Source organism: Mobula birostris, unplaced genomic scaffold, assembly GCF_030028105.1.
Source record: "Mobula birostris isolate sMobBir1 unplaced genomic scaffold, sMobBir1.hap1 scaffold_4112, whole genome shotgun sequence".
Taxonomy (NCBI): Eukaryota; Metazoa; Chordata; class Chondrichthyes; order Myliobatiformes; family Myliobatidae; genus Mobula; species Mobula birostris.
In genome coordinates, this window is record NW_027277207.1 from 3,623 (window position 1) to 23,886 (window position 20,264).

Here is a 20,264-nt window from a genome sequence, read left to right on the forward strand (position 1 = left end):
TTTCTTTGGGAGGGGTGACAAGGCTGGAGTGCACTGTGGGATGGATGGCAAAAAGATCTCTGCACTGCAGAGGGGTGATGAGAAGGGGGCAGTGAGGTGGGGGCATCTGACTGTGAAAGGAGGGAGGGGTACGCTGTGGCAGGAGCAGTGAGGAAGGAACCTTCCCCATGGTTTTAACCCTTTGCTCTCCTCTTGCCAGCCACCAGAGGTCGAAGGCAGTGAGCAGATGAGCCTAGTGGCAAGCGGTCCCCTGCGAAGGGCGATGGCCACAGCAGTCCGGGACCCCAGGCGCCCCGTCGAGAGCACCTTGCGAGCGAAGATTCAGCAGGCATTGGCCCCCGCCCACCTGGAGGTGCTGAATGAGAGCCACCGGCATGCCGTCCCACCTGGTTCGGAGACCCACTTCAAGGTGGTGGTGGTGAGCCCGCGCTTCGAGGGGCTGCCTCTGCTCCAGCGACACCGGCTGGTCCACGCGGCCGTCGGCCAGGAGCTCGCTGGCCCCGTCCATGCCCTCTCCATCCATGCCAGGACTCCCCAGCAGTGGGCAGACGATGCCCGCATCGACACCAGCCCACCCTGCCTCGGAGGGTCCAAGCATGAGAGCGGCAGGGTGGGGCAGGGAGACCCCACCCCACACCATCCAGTGACTGAGCACTCCGTCAACAAATAAACGATGAACACTACATGCCCTTGACTGTCTTATGGTCTGTCAGCGGCTCCTTGCCCCATACTCCCTCCCCCTCCTCCTATCCTACTCTCCCTCCCCTCCCCTCTCACTCTCCCTCCCCCTTCCATACTCTCCCCTTCTTCTCCCTCCCCTCCCCTTCTCCCTCCCCTCCCTCCCCTCTTCCTCTCCCTCCCCTCTTCCTCTCCCTCCCCTCTTCCTCTCCCCTCCCCCTCTTCCCCTCCCCTCCCCCTCTTCCCTCCCCCTCTTCCCCTCCCCCTTCCTCTTCCTCCCCCTCCCCCTCCCTCTTCCTCCCCCTCCCCCTCCCCTTCCTCTTCCTCCCCCTCCTCCCCTCTTCTTCCCCCTCCCCCTCCCCCCTCTCCCTCCCCCTCCCTCTCACTCTCCCTTCTCTCTCCTCTCCCTCCCCTCCCCCTCTCCTCCCCCTCTCACTGTTCGTCTTCCGCTCCGTACTCTCCCTCCCCTCCTTCTACCCCCTCTCTCCCCTCCTCTTCCCTCCCCCTCTCTCCCCTCCTCTTCCCTCCCCCTCTTCCTCACTGTCCCCTTTACCCCCTCCCCTCTCTCCCCTTTCCTTCCCCCTCCCCTTTCCTTCCCCCCTCCTCCCCCTTTCCTTCCCTTCCTCCCCTCTTCCTCCACCTCCTCTCTCCTCCTCCTGTCCTCTCCCTCTTCTCCCTCTCTCCTTCTCCCTCCCCCTCCTATCCCACTTCCTTTGCTTTGCACCCCTCCCTCCCTCTCTTCCACCTCCTCACTGTCCCCTCCATTCCCCTGCCACTCTTCCCTCTCCCATCTCCTCCCTCCCCTCTCCCCTTCTCTCCTCCTCCTACCACCCCTCCTTCTCCCCTCTCTTCCACCCCCTCCTCACACCCCTGTTGAGTCAGTGGTGAGGAAGTCATACGTGATGTTAGCGTTAATTTTTGCGAGGACTGGATGTAATACTGAGGCTTCATCAGGCACCAGTAAGGCCTCACTGGAGGGTAGTGAGCGATTTTGGGCCCCCTATCTAAGAAAGGAAGTGCTAACACTGGGGAGGGTCCGGAGGGGGTTCCTGAGAGTGGAAGGGCTTTCATATGAGGAGCTCCGGGCCTGTACTCACTGACAGCGAGAAGAATGAAGGGAATCTCATTGCAACCCGGTGAACGTTGAAAGGCCTCGATAGTGTGGATGTGGAGAGGATGTTTCCTATGGTGGGGAGACTTGAATCAGAGGACACTGCCTTGGAACAGAGGGACGTTTTTGTTAATGAGCGAGGTCAGACTGATTCAAACTGACGGAAACTGCATGTTACAACAGTGGTGTGCAGGACAGCATCTGCGAATGCACAACAGATTGAACTTTGAAGCGGATGGGCTACAGCAGTAGGAAGCCACACTGGGTTCCCCGCCTGCACCTCATAATGAGAGTCATTTACAGGAAAATAAAGAAATGCAGTGGAATTTATGAAAAACAAAGCAACAGAGGTTGACAAACAACCAGTGTGCAAAAGAAGACAAGGAATAAAAAGTAAAGAACTACGACTGAGAACGTGAGTTGTGGAGTTCCTCGAAAGTGAGTCCGTCGGCTGTGGGAACAGTCCAGTGTTGAGATTGTTGGGGAGTTTCCAGATCTTGGATTCCTTTAGGGGTCTTGGGGTGCGAGTCCACAGCGCCTTGCAAGTGGCTGCACAAGTTGATGGGGTGGGAGCGAAGGAGAACCAGAATAAAGTTTAATGTTATTTCCTGTACATAAGTTGGTAAGGACAAAAGAATAATTGTTAACTCCAGATCTGATGCAGACCAAAAAAACCCAGAAATAATAATAATATTATAGAAACATAGAAAACCTACAGCACAATACAGGCCTTTTGGCCCACTAAGCTGTGCCGAACATGTCCTTACCTTAGAAATTGCCTAGGCTTGCCCGTAGCCCAATATTTTTCTCAACTCCATGTACCTACCCAGGAGTCTCTTAAAAGACCCTATCATTTCCACCACCACCACTGTCGCTGGTCGCCTATTCCACGCACTCACCACTCTGCGTAAAATACTTACTCCTGACATCTCTGTACCTACTTTCAAGCACCTTAAAACTGTGCCCTCTCGTGCTAGCCACTCCAGCCCTGGGAAAAAGCCTCTGACTATCCACACGATCAATGTCTCTCATCATCATATACACCTCTATCAGGTCACCTCTCATCCTCTGTCGCTCCAAGGAAAAAGGCCAAGTTCACTCAACCTATTCTCATAAGGCATGCTCCCAATCCAGGCAACATCCTCGTAAGTCTCCTCAGCACCCTTTCTATGGTTTCCACATCCTTCCTATAGTGAGGCGACCAGAACTGAGCAGAGTACTCCAAGTGGGGTCTGACCAGGGTCATATATAGCTGCAACATTACCTCTAGGCTCCTAAACTCAGTCCCATGATTGATGAAGGCCAATACACCTTATGTCTTCTTAACCACAGAGTCAACCTGCAGAGCAGCTTTGAGTGTCCTATGGACTCGGACCCCAAGATCCCTCTGATCCTCCACACTGCCAAGAGTCTTACCATTAATACTATATTCTGCCATCGTATTTGTCCTACCAAAATGAACCACCTCACACTTATCTGGGTTGAACTCCATCTGCCACTTCTCAGCCCAGTTTTGCATCCTATCAATGTCCCGCTGTAACATCTGACAGCCCTCCACACTATCCACAACACCCCCAACCTTTGTGTCATGAGGTCCTACAAGCTGAATTTAGGGAGCTGGGAGATAAATTAAAGAGTAGGACCTCAAAGGTAATAATCTCAGGACTACGCCACGAGCTAGCCAGAGTTGGCATAGCAGGACAGCTAGAATGAATATATGGCTCGAACGATGGTGCAGGAGGGAGGGTTTCAGATTCTTGGGGCATTGGAACCACTTCTGGGGGAGGTGGGACCAGTACTGTCTGGGCAGGGCTGGGATAAATGTCCTAGGGAGATTGTTTGCTAGTGCAGTTGGGCAGGTTTCAAACTAATATGGCAAGAGGATGGGAACCCACACAGAAAAGAAGAGGGAAGTGAAGCAGAGACCAGAGCTAGAATTAGTGAAGAAAAAAATAAGAGTAGAGTGCATAAAAGTTAAAAGCAAAAATTGCATAGGTCACTAGATTCTAAAAGGGCAATGAGTATATGGGCACTTTATCTAAATGCCCATAGTATTAGAAACAAGGCTAGTGAACTTGTGGCACAGATCAGTGCCAAGGCATATGATTTTAGTGGCCATTACGGAAACCTGGTTGCAAGGTGGAGATGACTGGGAATTAAATATCCAAGGGTATCAGATAATACAGAAAGAAAGGCAGGAGGGCAAAGGAGGTGGGATGGTGCTCTTAATTAAGGATGAGATCAGGATGATTGTGAGAGACGATATAAGGTCTACGGAGCAGAATATTGAGTCCATCTGGGTAGAGATTAAGAATAGTAAAGGGAAAAAATTACTGGTGGGAGTTGTCTATAGGCCACCTAATAAAAATATTGCAGTGGCAGAGGCGATTAACCAAGAAATAACTGAAGCTTGTTAGAACAGAACGGCAATTGTCATGGGGGATTTTAAATTCCACGTAAATCAGGTGAATCAGGTTGGTCAAGGAAGTCTTGAGGAGGACTTCATAGAACGCATCTGTGATGGCTTTCTTGAGCGACATGTTAGTGAACCTACAAGGGAAAAGACTATCTTAAATCAAGTCCTGTGCGGTGAGACAGGTAAGATTAACAATCTTGTAGTCAGGGATCCTCTTGGAAAGAGTGATCATAGTATGATTGAATTTCGCATACAGATGGAGGATGAAATAGTTAGATCTAAAACTAGTAAATTATGCTTGAACAAGGGAGACTACAACGGGATGAGGGAGGAGTTAACTAATGCGAATTGGGAGCACAGGCTATTTGGTCGGACAGTTGAGGAACAGTGGAATACTTTCAAAGAGATTTTTCACAGTGCTCAACAAAAGTATATTCCAGTCAAAAGTAAGGACAGTAAGTGTGGGGAGAGCCAGCCTTGGGTAACTAAGGAAATAAAAGATAATATCAAATTAAAAGCTCGTGTGCAAAGTCACAAAGAGTAGTGGGAGACTGGAGGATTGGGAAAACTTTAAAAAGCAACAAAGAACCACTAAACAAGAAATAAGAAAAGGGAAGATAGAGTATGAAAGTAAATTAGCACAAAGTATAAAAACAGCAGAAGTTTTTATAAATATATAAAGCAGAAGAGGGCGGCTAAAGTCAACGTAGGTCCCTTGGAAGACCAAAAGGGGAAATTAATATTGGGTGGTAAGGAAATGGCTGAGGCGTTGAACGACTATTTTGTGTCAGTCTTCATGGTGGAGGACATGTCTAATATGCCAAGGAATGATGACATGGACGAAATGGGAGGTGAGGACTTCGATAAAATCACTGTCACTAAGGAGATAGTGATGAGCAAACTAGAGGGCCTGAAGGTGGATAAGTCCCCTGGTCCTGATGGGATGCATCCCAGGGTGCTGAAGGAATTGGTGGAGGTTATAGTGGACACGTTGGTAATCGCTTATCAAAATTCTCTAGACTCTGGGCAGGTCCTGGCGGATTGGAAGACAGCAAATATCATGCCAGTTTTTTAAAAAGGACGTAGGCAAAACGCGGGCAACCATAGGCCAGTTAGCTTGACATCTGTAGTCGGGAAGATGCTTGAAGCTGTCATTAAGGAAGAAATTGCGAAACAATTAGAAAGGAGTGGTTCCTTCAGACAGATGCAGCATGGATTCAGAAAGGGCAGGTCCTGTTTGATAAACTTACTGGAGTTCTTTGAGGACATAATGAGTGCAGTGGATAGAGGGGAACAGCTGGATGTTGTATGCTTGGATTTCCAGAAGGCGTTCGATAAGGTGCCGCACAAGAGACTTATAAATAAGATACGGATGCATGGAGTTGAAGGAAGTGTATTGGCATGGATAGTGGATTGGTTAACCAATAGAAGGCAGAGAGTTGGTATAAATGGGTGTTTCTCCAGTTGGCAGTCAGTGGTGAGTGGGGTGCCGCAGGGGTCGGTGCTGGGCTCGCAGCTGTTTACCATTTACATTGATGATTTGGAAGAGGGGACTGAGTGTAGCGTGGCAAAATTTGCTGATGACACTAAACTGAGTGGAAAAGCAAATTGTACAGAGGATGTGGGAGTCTGCAGAGAGATGTAGATAAATTAAGTGAGTGGGCCAAGGTCTGGCAGATGGAATACAACATAGGTAAATGCGAGATCATCCACTTTGAAAGGAATAATGGAAGAGCAGATTATCATTTAAATGGTGAAAGATTGCAGCATGCTGTTGTGCAGAGGGACTTGGGAGTGCTTATTCATGAATCGCAAAAAGTTGGCTTGCAGGTACAACAGGTTATTAAGAAGGTAAACGGAATGTTGGCTTCATTGCTAGAAGGATTGAATTCAAAAGCAAGGAGGTCATGCTGCAACTATGCAGGATACTGGTGAGGCCGCACCTGGAGTACTGTGTGCAGTTCTGGTCTCCATACTTGAGGAAGGATATACTGGCTTTGGAGGCAGTGCAGAGGAGGTTCACCAGGTTGATTCCAGAGATGAAGGGGTCTATGAGGAGAAATCGAGTCGCCTGGGGCTATACTCTCTGAAATTCAGAAGAATGAGGGGGGATGTTATAGAAACATACAAAATTTTGAAAGTAATAGATAAGATTGAAGTAGGAAAGCTGTTTCCATTGGTAGGTGAGACTAGAACGAGAGGACATTGCCTCAAGATTCAGAGAAGAAGATTTAGGATGGAGATGAGGAGAAACTGCTTTTCCCAGAGAGTGGTGAATCTGTGGAATTCTCTGCCCAGGGAAGCAGTTAAGGCTTCTTCACTAAATATATTTAAGATACAGTTAGATAGATTTTTACATAGTAGGGGAATGAAGGGTTATGGGGAAAATGCAGGTAGGTGGAGCTGAATTTACGGACAGATCAGCCATGATCTTATTGAATGGCTCGATGGGCCGGATGGCCTACTCCTGCTTTTATGCTTTTTGTTCTTATGTCATCAGCAAAATTACTAACCCACCCTTCTACTTCCTCATCCGGGTCATTTATAAAAATCACAAAGAGTAGGGGTCCCAGAACAGATCCCTGAGGCACACCACTAGTCACTGACCTCCATGCAGAATATGACCCGTCTACAACCACTCTTTGCCTTCTGTGGGCAAACCAATTCTGGATCCACAAAGCAATGTCCCCTTGGAACCCATACTTTCTCAATAAGCCTGCCGTGGGGTACCTTGTCAAATGCCTTGCTGAAATCCATATACACTACATCTACTGCTCTACCTTCATCAATGTATTGAGTCACATCTTTGCAAAATTCCATCAGGCTGGTAAGGCACGACCTGCCTTTGACAAAGCCATGCTGACTATTCCTAATCATATTATGCCTCTCCAAATATTCATAAATCCTGCCTCTCAGGATCCTTTCCATCAACTTACCAAACACTGAAGTAAGACTCACTGGTCTATAATTTCCTGGGCTATCTCTACTCCCTTTCTTGAATAATGGAACAACATCTGCAACCCTCCAATCCTCTGGAACCTCTCCCATCCCCATTGATGATGCAAAGATCATCGCCAGAGGCTCAGCAATTTCCACCCTTGCCTCCCACAGTAGCCTGGGTACATCTCATTTTGTCCCAGTGACTTATCCAACTTGAGGCTTTCCAAAAGCTCCAGCACATCCTCTTCCTTAATATCTATATGCTCAAGCTTTTCAGTCTGCTGCGAGTCATCCCTACAATCGCCAAGATCCTTTTCTGTAGTGAATACTGAAGCAAAGTACTCATTAAATACCTCTGTTATTTCCTCCAGTTCCATACACAGTTTTCCACTGTCACACTTAATTAGTCCTATTCTCTCACGTCATGGCGCTGTTGATCAGAGATAGTGTCACGGCTGCAGAAAAGGAGGAAGTCATGGAGGGATCGTCTACAGTGTCTGTGGGTGGAAATTAGGAACAGAAAGGGGTCAATAACTCTACTGGATGTTTTTTATAGACCACCCAATAGTAACTGGGACATCGAGGAGCAGATAGGGAGACAGATTCTGGAAAGGTGTAAAAGTAACAGGGTTATCATGGTGGGAGATTTTAATTTCCCAAATATTGATTGGCATTTCCTTAGAGTGAGGGGTTTTAAATGGGGTGGAGTTTGTTAGGTGTGTTCGGGAAGGTTTCTTGACACAGTATGTAGATAAGCCTACAAAAGGAGAGGCTGTACTTGATCTGGTATTGGGAAGTGAACCTGGTCAGGTGTCAGATCTCTCAGTGGGAGAACATTTTGGAGATAGTGATCACAATTCTATCTCCTTTACCATAGTATTGGAGAGGGATAGGTACAGACAAGTTAGGAAAGCGTTTATTTGGAGTAAGGGGAAATATGAGGCTATCTGGCAGGAACTTGGAAGCATAAAATGGGAACAGATGTTCTCAGGGAACTGTACGGAAGAAATGTGGCAAATGTTCAGGGAAATATATTTGCATGGAGTTCTGCATAGGTACTGTACATTCCAATGAGACAGGGAAAGGATGGTGGGGTACAGGAACCGTGGTGTACAAAGGCTTTTGTAAATCTAGTCAAGAAGAAAAGAAGAGCTTATGAAAGGTTTGAAAAACTGGGTAATGATAGAGATCTAGAAGATTATAAGGCTAGCAGGAAGGATCTTAAGAATGAAATTAGGAGAGTCAGAAGGGGCCATGAGAAGGCCTTGGCGGACAGGATTAAGGAAAACCCCAAGGCGTTGTACAAGTATAAGAAGAGCAAGAGGAAGGGTGATGTGCACAAAATGGAAGAGATAGGGTTGAGGGCAGCGTTGAGGGTGGAGGAAGGGAAGCCCCTTTCTTTGATGGAGGACATCTCAGTAGTTCTGGAACGAAAAGCCTCATTGTAAAAGCAGATGCAACAGAGACGGAGGAATTGGGAGAAGGGAATGGCATTTTTACAGGTGACAGGGTGGGAAGAGGTATGGTCCATGTATCTGTGAGAGTCTGTGGGTTTGTAATAGACATCAGTAGATAAGCTGTCTCTAGAGATAGAGACAGAGACATTGAGAAAGAGGAGGGAAATGGACCAGGTGAATTTGAGGGCAGGGTGGAAGTTGGAGGCAAAGTTGATGAAGTTGATGAGCTCTGCATGGGTGCAGGAAGCAGCACCAATGCAGTCATCGATGTGGCGTAGGAAAAGAGCAGGACAGACATCAGTGTAGGCTTGAAACAAAGACTGCCCCATGCAGCCGACAAACAGGCAGGCATAGCTGGGACCCATGCCCATGACTACACCTTCTGCTTGAAGGAGGTGGAAGGAGCTGAAGGAGAAATTATTGAGGGCGAGGACCAGTTCTGCCAGACGGAGGAGAGTAGTGGTAGAGGGGAACTGGTTGGGTCTGTTATGCAGAAAGAAGTGGAGAGCTTTGAGGCCCTCCTGGTGGGGGAAGGAGGTGTGCAGGGGCTGGATATCCAAAGAGAAGACGAGACAATCAGAGCCAGGGAACTTAAACTCACTGAAAGATCGCGAGCATGTGCGGTGTCACGGATGTAGGTGGGGAGGGACTGAACCGGGGGGATTAAACGAAGTCGAGGTATGCCAATCTGAATCTGATGGGGCAGGAACAAGCTGAAACAATGGCTCTACCTGGACAAGCAGGTTTGTGGATCTTGGGTAGGAGGCAGAAACAGTTGGAATGGGGCAAGGGTAGCAGTGGAAGGGAGATCCCCACAGCTAATAAGGTCAGTGATGTGTAGGAGACAATGGCTTGGTGTTCCTTAGTGGGGTCAGGAAGAGGAGGTCTCTGAGAGTTGCTGCCTGACTTCAGCAAGGTAGGGGTCAGCCTGCCAGACTACTACAGCAGCCCCCCTTATCCGCGGGTTTGATGGCGAGGTTAGGATTAGCGCGGAGAGAGTGGCGAGCAGAGCACTCAGAGGGAGTGACATTGGAATTGGAGAGAAGAGTGGAGAAGTTGAGACAGTTGATGTCCCGTCAGCAGTTGCCAATGAAAAGCTCCAGAGCAGACAGAAGGCCAGAGTAGGGAGTCCAGGAAGAGGAGGAAGGTTGAAGACGGGTGAAGGGGACATCGGCGCGGGGTGGGGAGTCCTTGCCAAAGAAGTAGGCACGGTGACGGAGGCGGCAGAAGAGCTCAGCCCCATGGCGGATGCAGAACTCACCGAGGTGTAAGCACGGGAGGACAAAGGTGAGGCCCATACCGAGGACTGTATGTTCTGTCTCAGAGAGGGGAATGTCTGAGGGAATAGTGAAGACCTGGTGTGGATGAGAGCGAGGCTTGGAAGGGGGGGGAAGGAGGCTAGATGGTTGATGGTGTCTGAGGAGAGGGGAGGGTTGGGGTTTTCAGGGATGGTGGGGTGGGAGGAAGATGGAGTCTCCAAGAGCTGGTGTTGGGGCCTGAAACGCACGGGATTGCAGGGTGGTAGTAGGGGAAGGGGAGACAGGGGTTCCTGGTGGCAGCACGTGAAGACCCGGCCTGGAGATGCTGTCGGTCAGGGTCCAGGTTGGAGCTGGAGATAGAGGTTGCACAATCAGCAGTTTGAAGGTGTCTGGGGTTATTAGAACTGGCATCCGCTGAATTGTTGGAACCAGTCTTGTGTTTATTCATTTCCATAGATGCTGAGTTCAGTCAGCATCTTGTGTGTGTTGCTTCAGATTTCCAGCATCTGCAGAATTTCTTGTGTTTGGGCAAAAAAGAAGGCAACTTTCATGGATTAATTGCCCATTCAGAAATCCGATTTTAGAGGGGAAGAAGCTGTTGGTGAGTCGTTGAGTGAGTGTCTTCAGGTTTCTGTACCTCCTCCTTGATGGTAGCGATGGGAAGAGGGCACGTCCTGTGTGGTGGGGGCCCTCCATGATGGATGCTGCCTTTTTGAGGCATCGACCCTTGAAGGTGTCCTTGGTAGTTGGGAGGCTCGGTGCCCATGATGGAATATGCAGACTTGGACCTCGTGTGGGCAGATTAGTTTAACAAGTCAGTCCGCACTGTGGGCCAAAAGGCCTGTATTTTTCTTTGTTCAATCGCGCCCCCCCCAAAAAAAAATCAGACCAGTCTTATCATCTGTTCATTTATTGTGCTACTGTTTGAAGTGGAGTTTTGTGCCATTCTTGGCTTTTTTAAAATATTATAGAAAACAGTTAAATTCCAACACACCACGAAAACACGATTACACCTGAAACTACACATCAAGTTCTCCAACTACCACAAGGCTTGATTGTACACAGACACCAACCCTGTTACAAAGGAACTGCACAGAATTCACGCACACTCACACGCACTCACGCTCACGCACAGACACGCTAATTCTACACCACTCAAAGGTCAGAACTGTACTGAGAGTCACAACAGGACACACGGTAGGGGAAAGAAATCTCGGCCACTGGGGATCGGTGCTAGAACCAGCAGTCGAGGCTTCACTCACCAGTTCAAAAGTCACTGGGGCTGGGCAGGGGAGGGGACTGCGGGAGGTTGTTTCCTGGATGAGTCTCCCCACCCCTGCGTTAAATACTTCCGAGTCATTTTCCACTCTTCCCTCTTCCTGTGGCCCTTCACTTTGTGGAGGCAGACGGCTGGGGAGGGGGGGAGACTCTGGCTAGATGGTGTAAACCGGGACCCAGACATGTGTCTAGACATAGTCCGGCACTGTCTCTGTGAGGCTACAGAGCAACTGGTTACCTGGGTTCTAGCTAGACCGCCTAGTTAACTTTTGGTCATGTTCTAGACCAACTGGTTAACTAGGTTCTGGTTGACTGCCTAGTTGGTTGGTTCTGGTCAGAATGCAACTGGTTAACCAGATTCTGGTTAGACTACCTGGAGCTGGTTAAGGATTGGCTGGTAGGTTTGGTCTGGTTATTTGGATCTGTTTGTGGATTGGCTCATTAGTTGGACTTGGTTAGGGACCAACATGTTCGTTAGGTCTGATTAGGGACCATCCACTCGTTGGGTTAGGCATCATTGAATGTGGGTCAAGTCCAGTAGTTGGGATTAGTTAAGAATGATGATTATTAATTAGGTCTGGTTAGAGATGGGTCAGTAGATGGAGTCGCTGATTAGTTGGGTCTGGGTAGGGGCCAGCTTGTTAGTTGGGTTGGATATGGACTGGTAGATGGGATTGGTTAGGGAGGATGTTGATTAGTTAGATCTTGTTAGAGATGGTTACTTGGCTCTATAATCTGGAATAACTGGTGATTTGAAACCAGATTAGGGGCAGTTAGTTAGCAGTGACCAGGTTAGTGATTAACCAGGGATGGTACCTCGGCAGGTTGTGATAGTTACCAGTTACTTTAGGTAGGGGCAGGTGTAGAATCTGCTCCCCAAAACTCCCGCCTCTGTCCCCTCCCCCCTGTTTCCGATGGGGCTGTGGGGGGGGGTCATCAACAGACACTCCGAACGGTTACACGGCTAGAAACTGCACACAGATTGTCTGAGAACAGAGATAGAGGGGTTGGGTCACTGTATAAATCACATCAGCTGGGTCTACGGAGAGAGTGCTGGGGACTGGGCCTCATGGGGTAGGCCTTACGAATGGGACCTGCGGGAGCATCTCCCAGGAAGAAATTGGATACTGTGAGTGGGACAGCGTCCTGGGGATGGGCCTGGGGGAGCGTTGGAATGCTGGGGCTTGAGGTAAAGCTCTAGCAGGGTGTGGTCATGACCCAATAGTGCTAAGAGGAAATGGTGCCCGTACACGTCTAGGCCTCAGGATTGGGCCCGGTGGGGTGGTTGTCCTTAGGATGGGGCCCAGCAGGGCAGTCAGTTTCAGGGTGGGTCTGGCGGATTAGTCAGCTTTAGGATGGGGCATGGTGGGGCAGCTGGCCTGAGGATGGTGCCTGACAGGGTAAGCCTTATTTATTGGCCTCAGGATGGGGCCTGGCAGAGTAGGTGGCGTCAGGATGGGGCCTAGCAGAGTAGGTGGCGTCAGGATGGGGCCTAGCAGAGTAGGTGGCGTCAGGATGGGGCCTAGCAGAGTAGATGGCCTCAGGATGGGGCCTAGCAGAGTAGATGGCCTCAGGATGGGGCCTGGCAGAGTAGGTGGAGTCAGGATGGGGCCTAGCAGAGTAGATGGCCTCAGGATGGGGCCTGGCAGAGTAGGTGGAGTCAGGATGGGGCCTAGCAGAGTAGATGGCCTCAGGATGGGGCCTGGCAGAGTAGATGGCCTCATTTATCAGCCTCAGCTTGGACCCTGGTGAGGTGGTTGATCTCAGGATGGGGTGTGGTAGAGCAGGCTTTATTTATCAGGCCCAGGATGGAACCTGCCAAAGTAATCGACCTCAGGATAGGGCCTGGCGGAGTAGCTGGCCTTGCTTACTGGCCTCAGGATGGGGCCTGGTAGAATCATGGTTCTCATTTACAGGCCTGAGAAGCAGACATCAGGACAGACCCTACCTGGTACACCTCCAACTCCCAGTGGACTGAGGCGGGGAGGGGTGATTGTGGCAGGATTCATCGACAGAGGAAAGACCAGACGCCGGGACTCTCCAGCCTGAGGCCTGCAGGTGGTCGGTAAGGGGATGCCGGGGCAGACACAGTGCGACAGGGAGGAGGGGCGGTTGGAGGGGGGAGGGAGGGTGTATGTACACAGGCCGTGGCGGCCCGCAGCGACTCACTGAAGGACCAGGCCCCGGGTCTCAGGCAGTTTGAGGGCCAGGTAGCTGCCGAGCGCCAGGGCGGTTGAGGCCAGGAGGATGGGGACGGCCCGGGTGATGCCCACGAAGGACTGGAAGATGCTGATGCCCAGAACGGCAGCCAACTTGCACAGGGCATTGAGGAAGCCAAAGGCCGTGGTCCTGCAGGAGGAGAGGGGATAGAGAAGGTTACTGGTCAGGCCTGCGGGGGGAGGTAGGAGAGTAAAGGTTACCGATCAGGGCTGTGAGGAGGTAGAAGGTTATCAGCCAGGCCTGCTAGGGGAGAGGGGAGAGAGCACACCAGCCTGGCCTGCTAGGGGAGAGGGGAGAGAGGATACCAGCTCAGCCTGCCAGGGGAGAGAGGATACCAGCTCGGCCTGCGAGGGGAGAGATGTTAGCAGCCCGGCCTGCTCGGGGAGAGGGGAGACAGACGGTTACTGGCTAGGCCTGTGGGGGAGGGAGGTAGTGAGGGAGTGAGTGAGCAGAGGGGCGGATGGACAGAGAAAGGGAGGGACAAAGGAAGAGAGGGTCAGAGGGAGGGAGGGGTGGAAGAGACGGGTGCTGGGAAGGTAGAGGGAATGAGGGGGATGGAGAGAGCAAGATTGGGGGTTAAAGGGATCGAGACGGGACGGAGGGAGAGGGAGAGAGTGAGAGGGGTGGAGGGAAACCAGAGACAGATGGAGGGAAGGTGGAAAGAGGGATGGGGGGGAGGAAGTACGGATGTGCTGAAAGAGGGGCCAGCCTACCGTTTGTCAGACGGGTACAGCTCCACGGTGAGGACGTTGAGTGCGTTCCAGGAGGCGATGCTGACTCCCCCAAACAGGCAGAGCAGGGCGATCATGGCCGACTCATTGTTGCCAAAGGAGACGAAGAAACAGCTGATGCACGAGAGGGTGCTGGATCCGGCTGGGGAGAGGGGGGAACGTGACAGGGAGAGAGACATAAGGGAGGGCGAGCGAGGAGATTAGAGGGAAGAGACAGCGGGGCCAGAAAGAGGAGGAGAGGAGGGAGTGTAGGGAGGATTCACAAGAGGGATGAGTGGAGGGAATATGAGGGAGGGGTAAGTATAGGAGTGAGTGGAGAGGGCAGGAGGTGGTGGAGGGAAGGTAAGGGATTAGAGGGGAGACGGGTTAACGGGGGCATGTGAAGGGTTCGAGGGAGTGAGGGAGGAATGGGAGGGAAGAGGATGAGGAGGGTAGGGAGGAAGGTGGTGGAGGAAAGGGTGGACAGTGTTAGGAGGGCGATGGTTGTAGGAGGAGGTGAAGTGGGGGTATGATGGTAGGTGACGGACAGAAGGGAGAGATTGTGTTTAGAAGCAGAACTAGGCACAGGTTCAGACTTGGGGCTAAATCCCTCCGGACCTCTAAGGCCAGGTTCCTACATTCCCAATTTGCCACTTACTTCATGAATTCCTCCCCTGAAGTTCCTGTCACCCCCACCCGCCTCAAAAGCCCCTGAGAACTCCTGAGGTTGACAAGGTCGAGAGCTTCAAGTTCCGAGGCGTGGACATCACAGCCAAGAAAGCTCACCAAAGCCCCGACTCCCCGTTGACCTGCCGGGATGCATAATGGCTTGGTGCATCCACTGCTCTGCCCGTGACCGCAAAAAACAGCAGAGAGTTGCGGACCCAGCTCACATCACACAATCCAGACTCCCCTCTATGGACACCACCTCGGCGAATTATTTGTTTGTTTATTCAGCCCAGAAGAGCCCATTCCAGCCCTTCAAGCCATGCTGCCCAGCAACCCAACTATTTAACGCTAGTCTAATCACAGGACGCTTAACCAACCAGCCGGACTGTGGGAGGACACCAGAGCACCCGGAGAAAACCCTCGCGGTCACGGGGAGAATGTACAAGTTCCTCACAGACTGCAGAAGGAGTTGAGCTCCAGTCTTAACGGCTGGTCCACCCCACCACCCCCGCGGCCGCACTCACCCAGCATTCGGAGGCGACCGATCTTGTCCATGAGGAGAGCGGAGACGATGTTGCCGGGCAGCACGGCCAGCGTTCCCAGGAAGCTGACGAAGTAGATCATGTAGGCGTTGTTCTCGTCACTGAAGTCCAGCTGGCAGCCCTCCTTACTGTGCAGAAAGGTGCTGTTCACCAGCCGGCAGCCCAGCAGCTTGTAGTCAAAGAAATCTGTGGGAGGGGAGAGGGGAGGGTCACATTCCACCACCTGCTCACCGGGTGTTCAACTGTGACAGGCTTCACACGTAAACCACTGTCTCCCACACCCGGGCTCTTACACACAGTGAACAGGAATACACGTATACACACACACACGCACGCACAGTTTAGCACGCATAGTCTGACACGTATACATGCACACTCTTGTGGACATGCTGGGACACACTCACCCAGATTCTCTCTCTCATTCATACACACACACACACACAGCGACATTCACACTCGCACCCACCAGTGTACAATAAATTCAAGAGAAAGCCAATAGTTGTCAGGGAGGCGGGGAGACAGACAGGATGGCGGAGTGACGATGGAGGTGTTCGAGGGAAGGTGGGGGAGGGAAAGGATTTGGAGTTGGAGGGGAGTTGTAGGGAAAACAAAGAGGGAAGGGGGTGTGATTGGTAGATGGAAAGGGATAGATGAGGGGAGGAACTGAGAGATGGGATAGGGAGTGAAAGAGAAAAGGGGTGAGAGGGTGAGAGACAGGAGGGGTGAGAGGGTGAGAGACAGGAGGGGTGAGAGGGTGAGAGACGGGGGAGGGGTGAGAGGGTGAGAGACGGGGGAGGGGTGAGAGGGTGAGAGACGAGGGAGGGGTGAGAGACGGAGGGGTGAGAGACGGGGAGGGGTGAGAGACGGGGGGAGGGGTGAGAGGGTGAGAGACGGGGAGGGGTGAGAGACGAGGGAAGGGGTGAGAGATGGTGGAGGGGTGAGAGACAGAGGGAAGGGGTGAGAGACGGGGAGGGGTGAGAGACGAGGGAAGGGGTGAGAGATGGTGGAGGGGTGAGAGACAGAGGGAAGGGGTGAGAGGGTGAGAGACGGGGAGGGGGTGAGAGGGTGAGAGACGGGGAGGGGTGAGAGACGGGAGGGGTGAGAGGGTGAAAGATGGGTGAGAGGGTGAGAGACGGGGAGGGGTGAGAGATGGAGGAAGCGGAGTGAGAGACAGGTGAAGGGATGAGAAACGGGGGGAGGGAGTGAGAGACAGGGGAGAGGGTGAGAGGTGGAGGGGAGGGGGTGAGAGATGGAGGTAAGGGATGAGACACAGAGCGAGAGATTCAGGGCGATAACAGACTTCCAGAGTCGGTGAACCTGTGTTGTAGAACAACGTCGAGACAAACGTGCAGTTCTTGAAGAAAGTGTTGCTGGAGGTGATATCCTCAAAGTAGCAGTCTTCGAAGAGCGAGTCCTCGAAGATCACTGACTTCATCTTCATGCCAATAAACCTACAGAAGAATGAGGAAAGAGATGTCGACAATGAGTTGATAAAACCAGGATCAGATATACTCAATCAATCCCCATCTCCCCTCCCCTCTCTTCCCACTTACTTCCCCTCTCCTCTCTTCCCACTTACTTCCCCTCTCCTCACCTCCCTTCCTCTCCTCACCTCCCTTCCTCTCCTTCCCCCTCCCCTCACCTCATCTCCCTACCCCTTTCGCTTCCCCTCCCCTTCCCCTCCTTTCCCCTTCCCTCACCTCCTTACCCTACCCCTCCCCTCCCCTTCCCACCCCCAACCCTCCCCTCCACCCACCTCCCTTCCTCTCCTTCCCTACCTCTTCCCCTTTCTCTCCCTTCCCCTCCCCTTTCTCTCCCTTCCCCTCCCCTCACCTCCCTCCCCTCCTTTCACCCTCCCTTCCTCTTCGCCTCCACCGCCCCCCTGCTGCTACTGGCCAGGAAACTCACTTGTCATTGTAGTAATCTCCGTTCCTGTGGATTTGGTTTTCCAACGTGAAGTTGAAGGTGAAATGCTCGACTTTCTCCTTGTAAAAGAGTTTTGTTCGGGAGGAGTACTCCAACATTTGGAGGTGTTTAATCATGTCGGGGAACCAGACTGTGAGGCCATAGTAACTGTGGGCAGAGAGGTCACAGTGAGTGCGAGTGTGTCAACCTGTCGCACACTCGCATCGTCCCGTCACACACTCCCACTGTCCTCTTGCACACTCGCACTATAATTTGGAGTCGGACACAGAGTGTCATTCCCATCACACACTCCCCGGGTCAGACATAAAATGAGACTCCCTCCACATCCTCCATTCACACACTCCTGGGGTCAGACACAGAGTGAAGCTCCCTCTACACTGTCCCATCACACACTCCCGGGGTCAGACACAGAGTGAAACTCCCTCTACACTGTCCCATCACACACTCCCGGGGTCAGACACAGAGTGAAACTCCCGCTACACCGTCCCATCACACACTCCCGGGGTCAGACACAGAGTGAAGCTCCCTCTACACCGTCCCATCACACACTCCCGGGGTCAGACACAGAGTGAAGCTCCCTCCACACCATCCCATCACACACTCCCGGGGTCAGACACAGAGTGAAGCTCCCTCTACACCATCCCATCACACACTCCCAGTGTCAGACACAGAGTGAAGCTTCCTCCACACCGTCACATCACACACTCCCGGGGTCAGACACAGAGTGAAACTCCCTCCACACTATCCCATCACACACTCCCGGGGTCAGACACTGAGTGAAGCTCCCTCCACACCGTCCCATCACACACTCCCGGGGTCAGACATAGAGTGAAGCTCCCTCTACACCGTCCCATCACACACTCCCGGGGTCAGACACAGAGTGAAACTCCCTCTACACCGTCCCATCACACACTCCTGAGGTCAGACACAGAGTGAAACTCTCTCTGCACTGTCCCATCACACACTCCCGGGGTCAGACACAGAGTGAAGCTTCCTCTACACTGTCCCATCACACACTCCCGGGGTCAGACACAGAGTGAAGCCACCCCACTCCCAACAATGTCCACTCATGTACAGTCAGGAGAGGGGCAATTGGAGATAGAAGGAGAGTGTTGTGAGGAGGAGAGGACATGTGGAGGGGTGTGATAGTAAAGGAGCACGTGGTTGGTGTTAGGGTTGAGGAGGATCCTAAGCAGATGAGTGGTTTGATCCCCACTCTGAGAAATGAGGTGTGAGAGACCCTGGGGTATCGGGTTACTGGGGTGAGGTCCAATGCTGGGGAAAGACCCCAAGGTCAGAAGGGAGCAAGCAAGGGTGTCAGAGGGTGTCGCTGGGGCTCTGGACAGAGGAGGGAACGCGACAATGAGACCCCGTACACAGGGTTCTGGCTGTGGGGATGGAGGGGCAAGAGATGGCCCTGGATCCTGTCATGGTCACTGCTGGGTTGGCAAAATGACCACCCTTGGGGTCCCTCTTGAGTTGGTGAGTGGCCCTTAGGTACAGAGGGAGGGCAGGCGGAGTTTGATCCGTGAAGAAGGAATATCCGGAAGTTATAAGGAAGTTTAAAAGCCTGAAGCACAGCCAACCTAAGTGTCTCTCAGATTAGAAAGGGATGTGGCGAATCAGGTGGTTTGAAGGTCATATTAGATGGGCTGAATAGCCACGTGACCAGGGAAGTGTTTAGACTGATTTAGTACAATATTTGCAGATGATACCACTGCAGTGGGCCGTATCCCAAAGAACAATGAGTTGGAGTCCGGGAAGGAGTAGGAGAGCCACGGGAGATGGTGTCATGAAAACAATCTCTCCCCCCATGTCAACGAAAGAGCTGGGGTGGGGGCTGCAGTCAACATCGTCGGTGTTGCGGTCGGGAGGGTTGAGAGCTTCAAGTTCCCCAGTGTGAACATCACCAGTGATCTGTCCTCTTCCAACCTTGGAGACAGCAAGAAAGCTCACCAGTGCCTCTGGCTAAACAAATTCACCATGCCCCGTTTGACTCCTTTGCACCATAGAAAACATCCTATCACGGCTTGCTACGGCAACTGCTCTGCCTGTGGCCGTAAGAAACTGCAGAGTTGCGGCCACAGCTCAGCGCGTCACAGAAACCAGCCTCCCCTCCATGGACTCTGTCTTCACGTCTCACTGTACTGTGAAGGACCCCACGCACCCCTCAGACAAACTCTTCTCCCTCCTGCCACCTGGCAAAAGGCAACAAAGCATTCGGGCTCTCACGACCAGACTGTGCAACAGTTTCTTTCCCCAAGCCATCAGACTCCTCAATACTCAGAGTCTAGTCTGACACCAACCTACACACACACACACACACACACACACACACACACTCACTCACTCAGCTGAACACCACTCCACTCCCTTTGCAATTCTTGCTCATTTCTTTCTCAATTCCTGCTAAAACATTGTTTACATTTAGATCATTTATAATTATATTGTAATTTGTCCTTTACTGTGCCTATTGTCTTGTTTATTAATTACTGTACTGTCTTGCACTGTTTTGTGCATTTTATGTAGTCCCATGTAGGCCTGAAGTCTAGTGTAGTTTTGTGTTGTTTCATGTAGCACCATGGTCCTGGGGGAATGTTGTTTCGTTTTTACTGTGTACTGCACTAGCTGTTATGGTTGAAATGACAATAAAAGCGACTCGACTCTCGATATCACTGCCTCAGTGCCACGGGCCTGAATGACTTCCGTCCAGTTGCACTCATTGCAAAGTGCTTTGAGAGATTGGTTCTATCACATCTGAAATCCTGTCTGCCCACTACCCTGGACCCCCATCAATTTGCCTATCGCACCAACAGGTCCACGGAGGATGCCATCTCCACGGCACTTCACTCTGCCCTGACCCACCTGGACAGCCCCAACTCTTAACGTCAGAATGTGTTCATTGACTTTAGTTTGGCATTCAATACTGTGATCCCCTCCAAGCTGATCGCCAAACTTCGCCAGTTTAGTATCAACTCATCCCTCTGCAATTGGACCTTGGACTTTCTGACTAACAGACCCCAATCAGTGAAGTTAGACAACCTCTCCTCCTCCACTC

General features: G+C 51.6%; 2 protein-coding genes across 2 annotated transcripts; one reads left to right on the forward strand and one right to left on the reverse strand.

The window, feature by feature from the left end:
- The first annotated feature begins 202 nt into the window (after window positions 1–202).
- LOC140193171 (bolA-like protein 1) lies at window positions 203–683 on the forward strand. Its single transcript, XM_072250565.1, has one exon. It carries the CDS (start codon window positions 227–229, stop codon window positions 668–670), a length of 444 nt encoding a protein of 147 aa, XP_072106666.1. The 5' UTR covers window positions 203–226; the 3' UTR covers window positions 671–683.
- Window positions 684–10,807: 10,124 nt separating this feature from the next.
- On the reverse strand, window positions 10,808–17,350 carry LOC140193170 (synaptic vesicle glycoprotein 2A-like). The gene is made up of 5 exons (XM_072250564.1): window positions 17,189–17,350; window positions 16,598–16,731; window positions 15,263–15,466; window positions 14,073–14,232; window positions 10,808–13,488 (listed from the first exon to the last, which is right to left on the reverse strand). Exons 1-5 carry the CDS (start codon window positions 17,320–17,322, stop codon window positions 13,305–13,307), a joined length of 816 nt encoding a protein of 271 aa, XP_072106665.1. The 5' UTR covers window positions 17,323–17,350; the 3' UTR covers window positions 10,808–13,304.
- Between the last annotated feature and the right edge of the window lie 2,914 nt (window positions 17,351–20,264).

Bases quoted from the DNA above. Each gene is read 5' to 3' on its own strand.
- LOC140193170 (XM_072250564.1), bottom strand. From the start codon at position 17,322: ATGATTAAACACCTCCAAATGTTGGAGTACTCCTCCCGAACAAAACTC. The intron at 14,233-15,262 runs GTGAGTGCGGCC...CCCTCTCCCCAG, and splicing joins CGGTCGCCTCCGAATGCTGG to CCGGATCCAGCACCCTCTCG. The intron at 13,489-14,072 runs GTAGGCTGGCCC...CTCCTCCTGCAG, and splicing joins CTGTACCCGTCTGACAAACG to GACCACGGCCTTTGGCTTCC.
- LOC140193171 (XM_072250565.1), top strand. From the start codon at position 227: ATGAGCCTAGTGGCAAGCGGTCCCCTGCGAAGGGCGATGGCCACAGCA.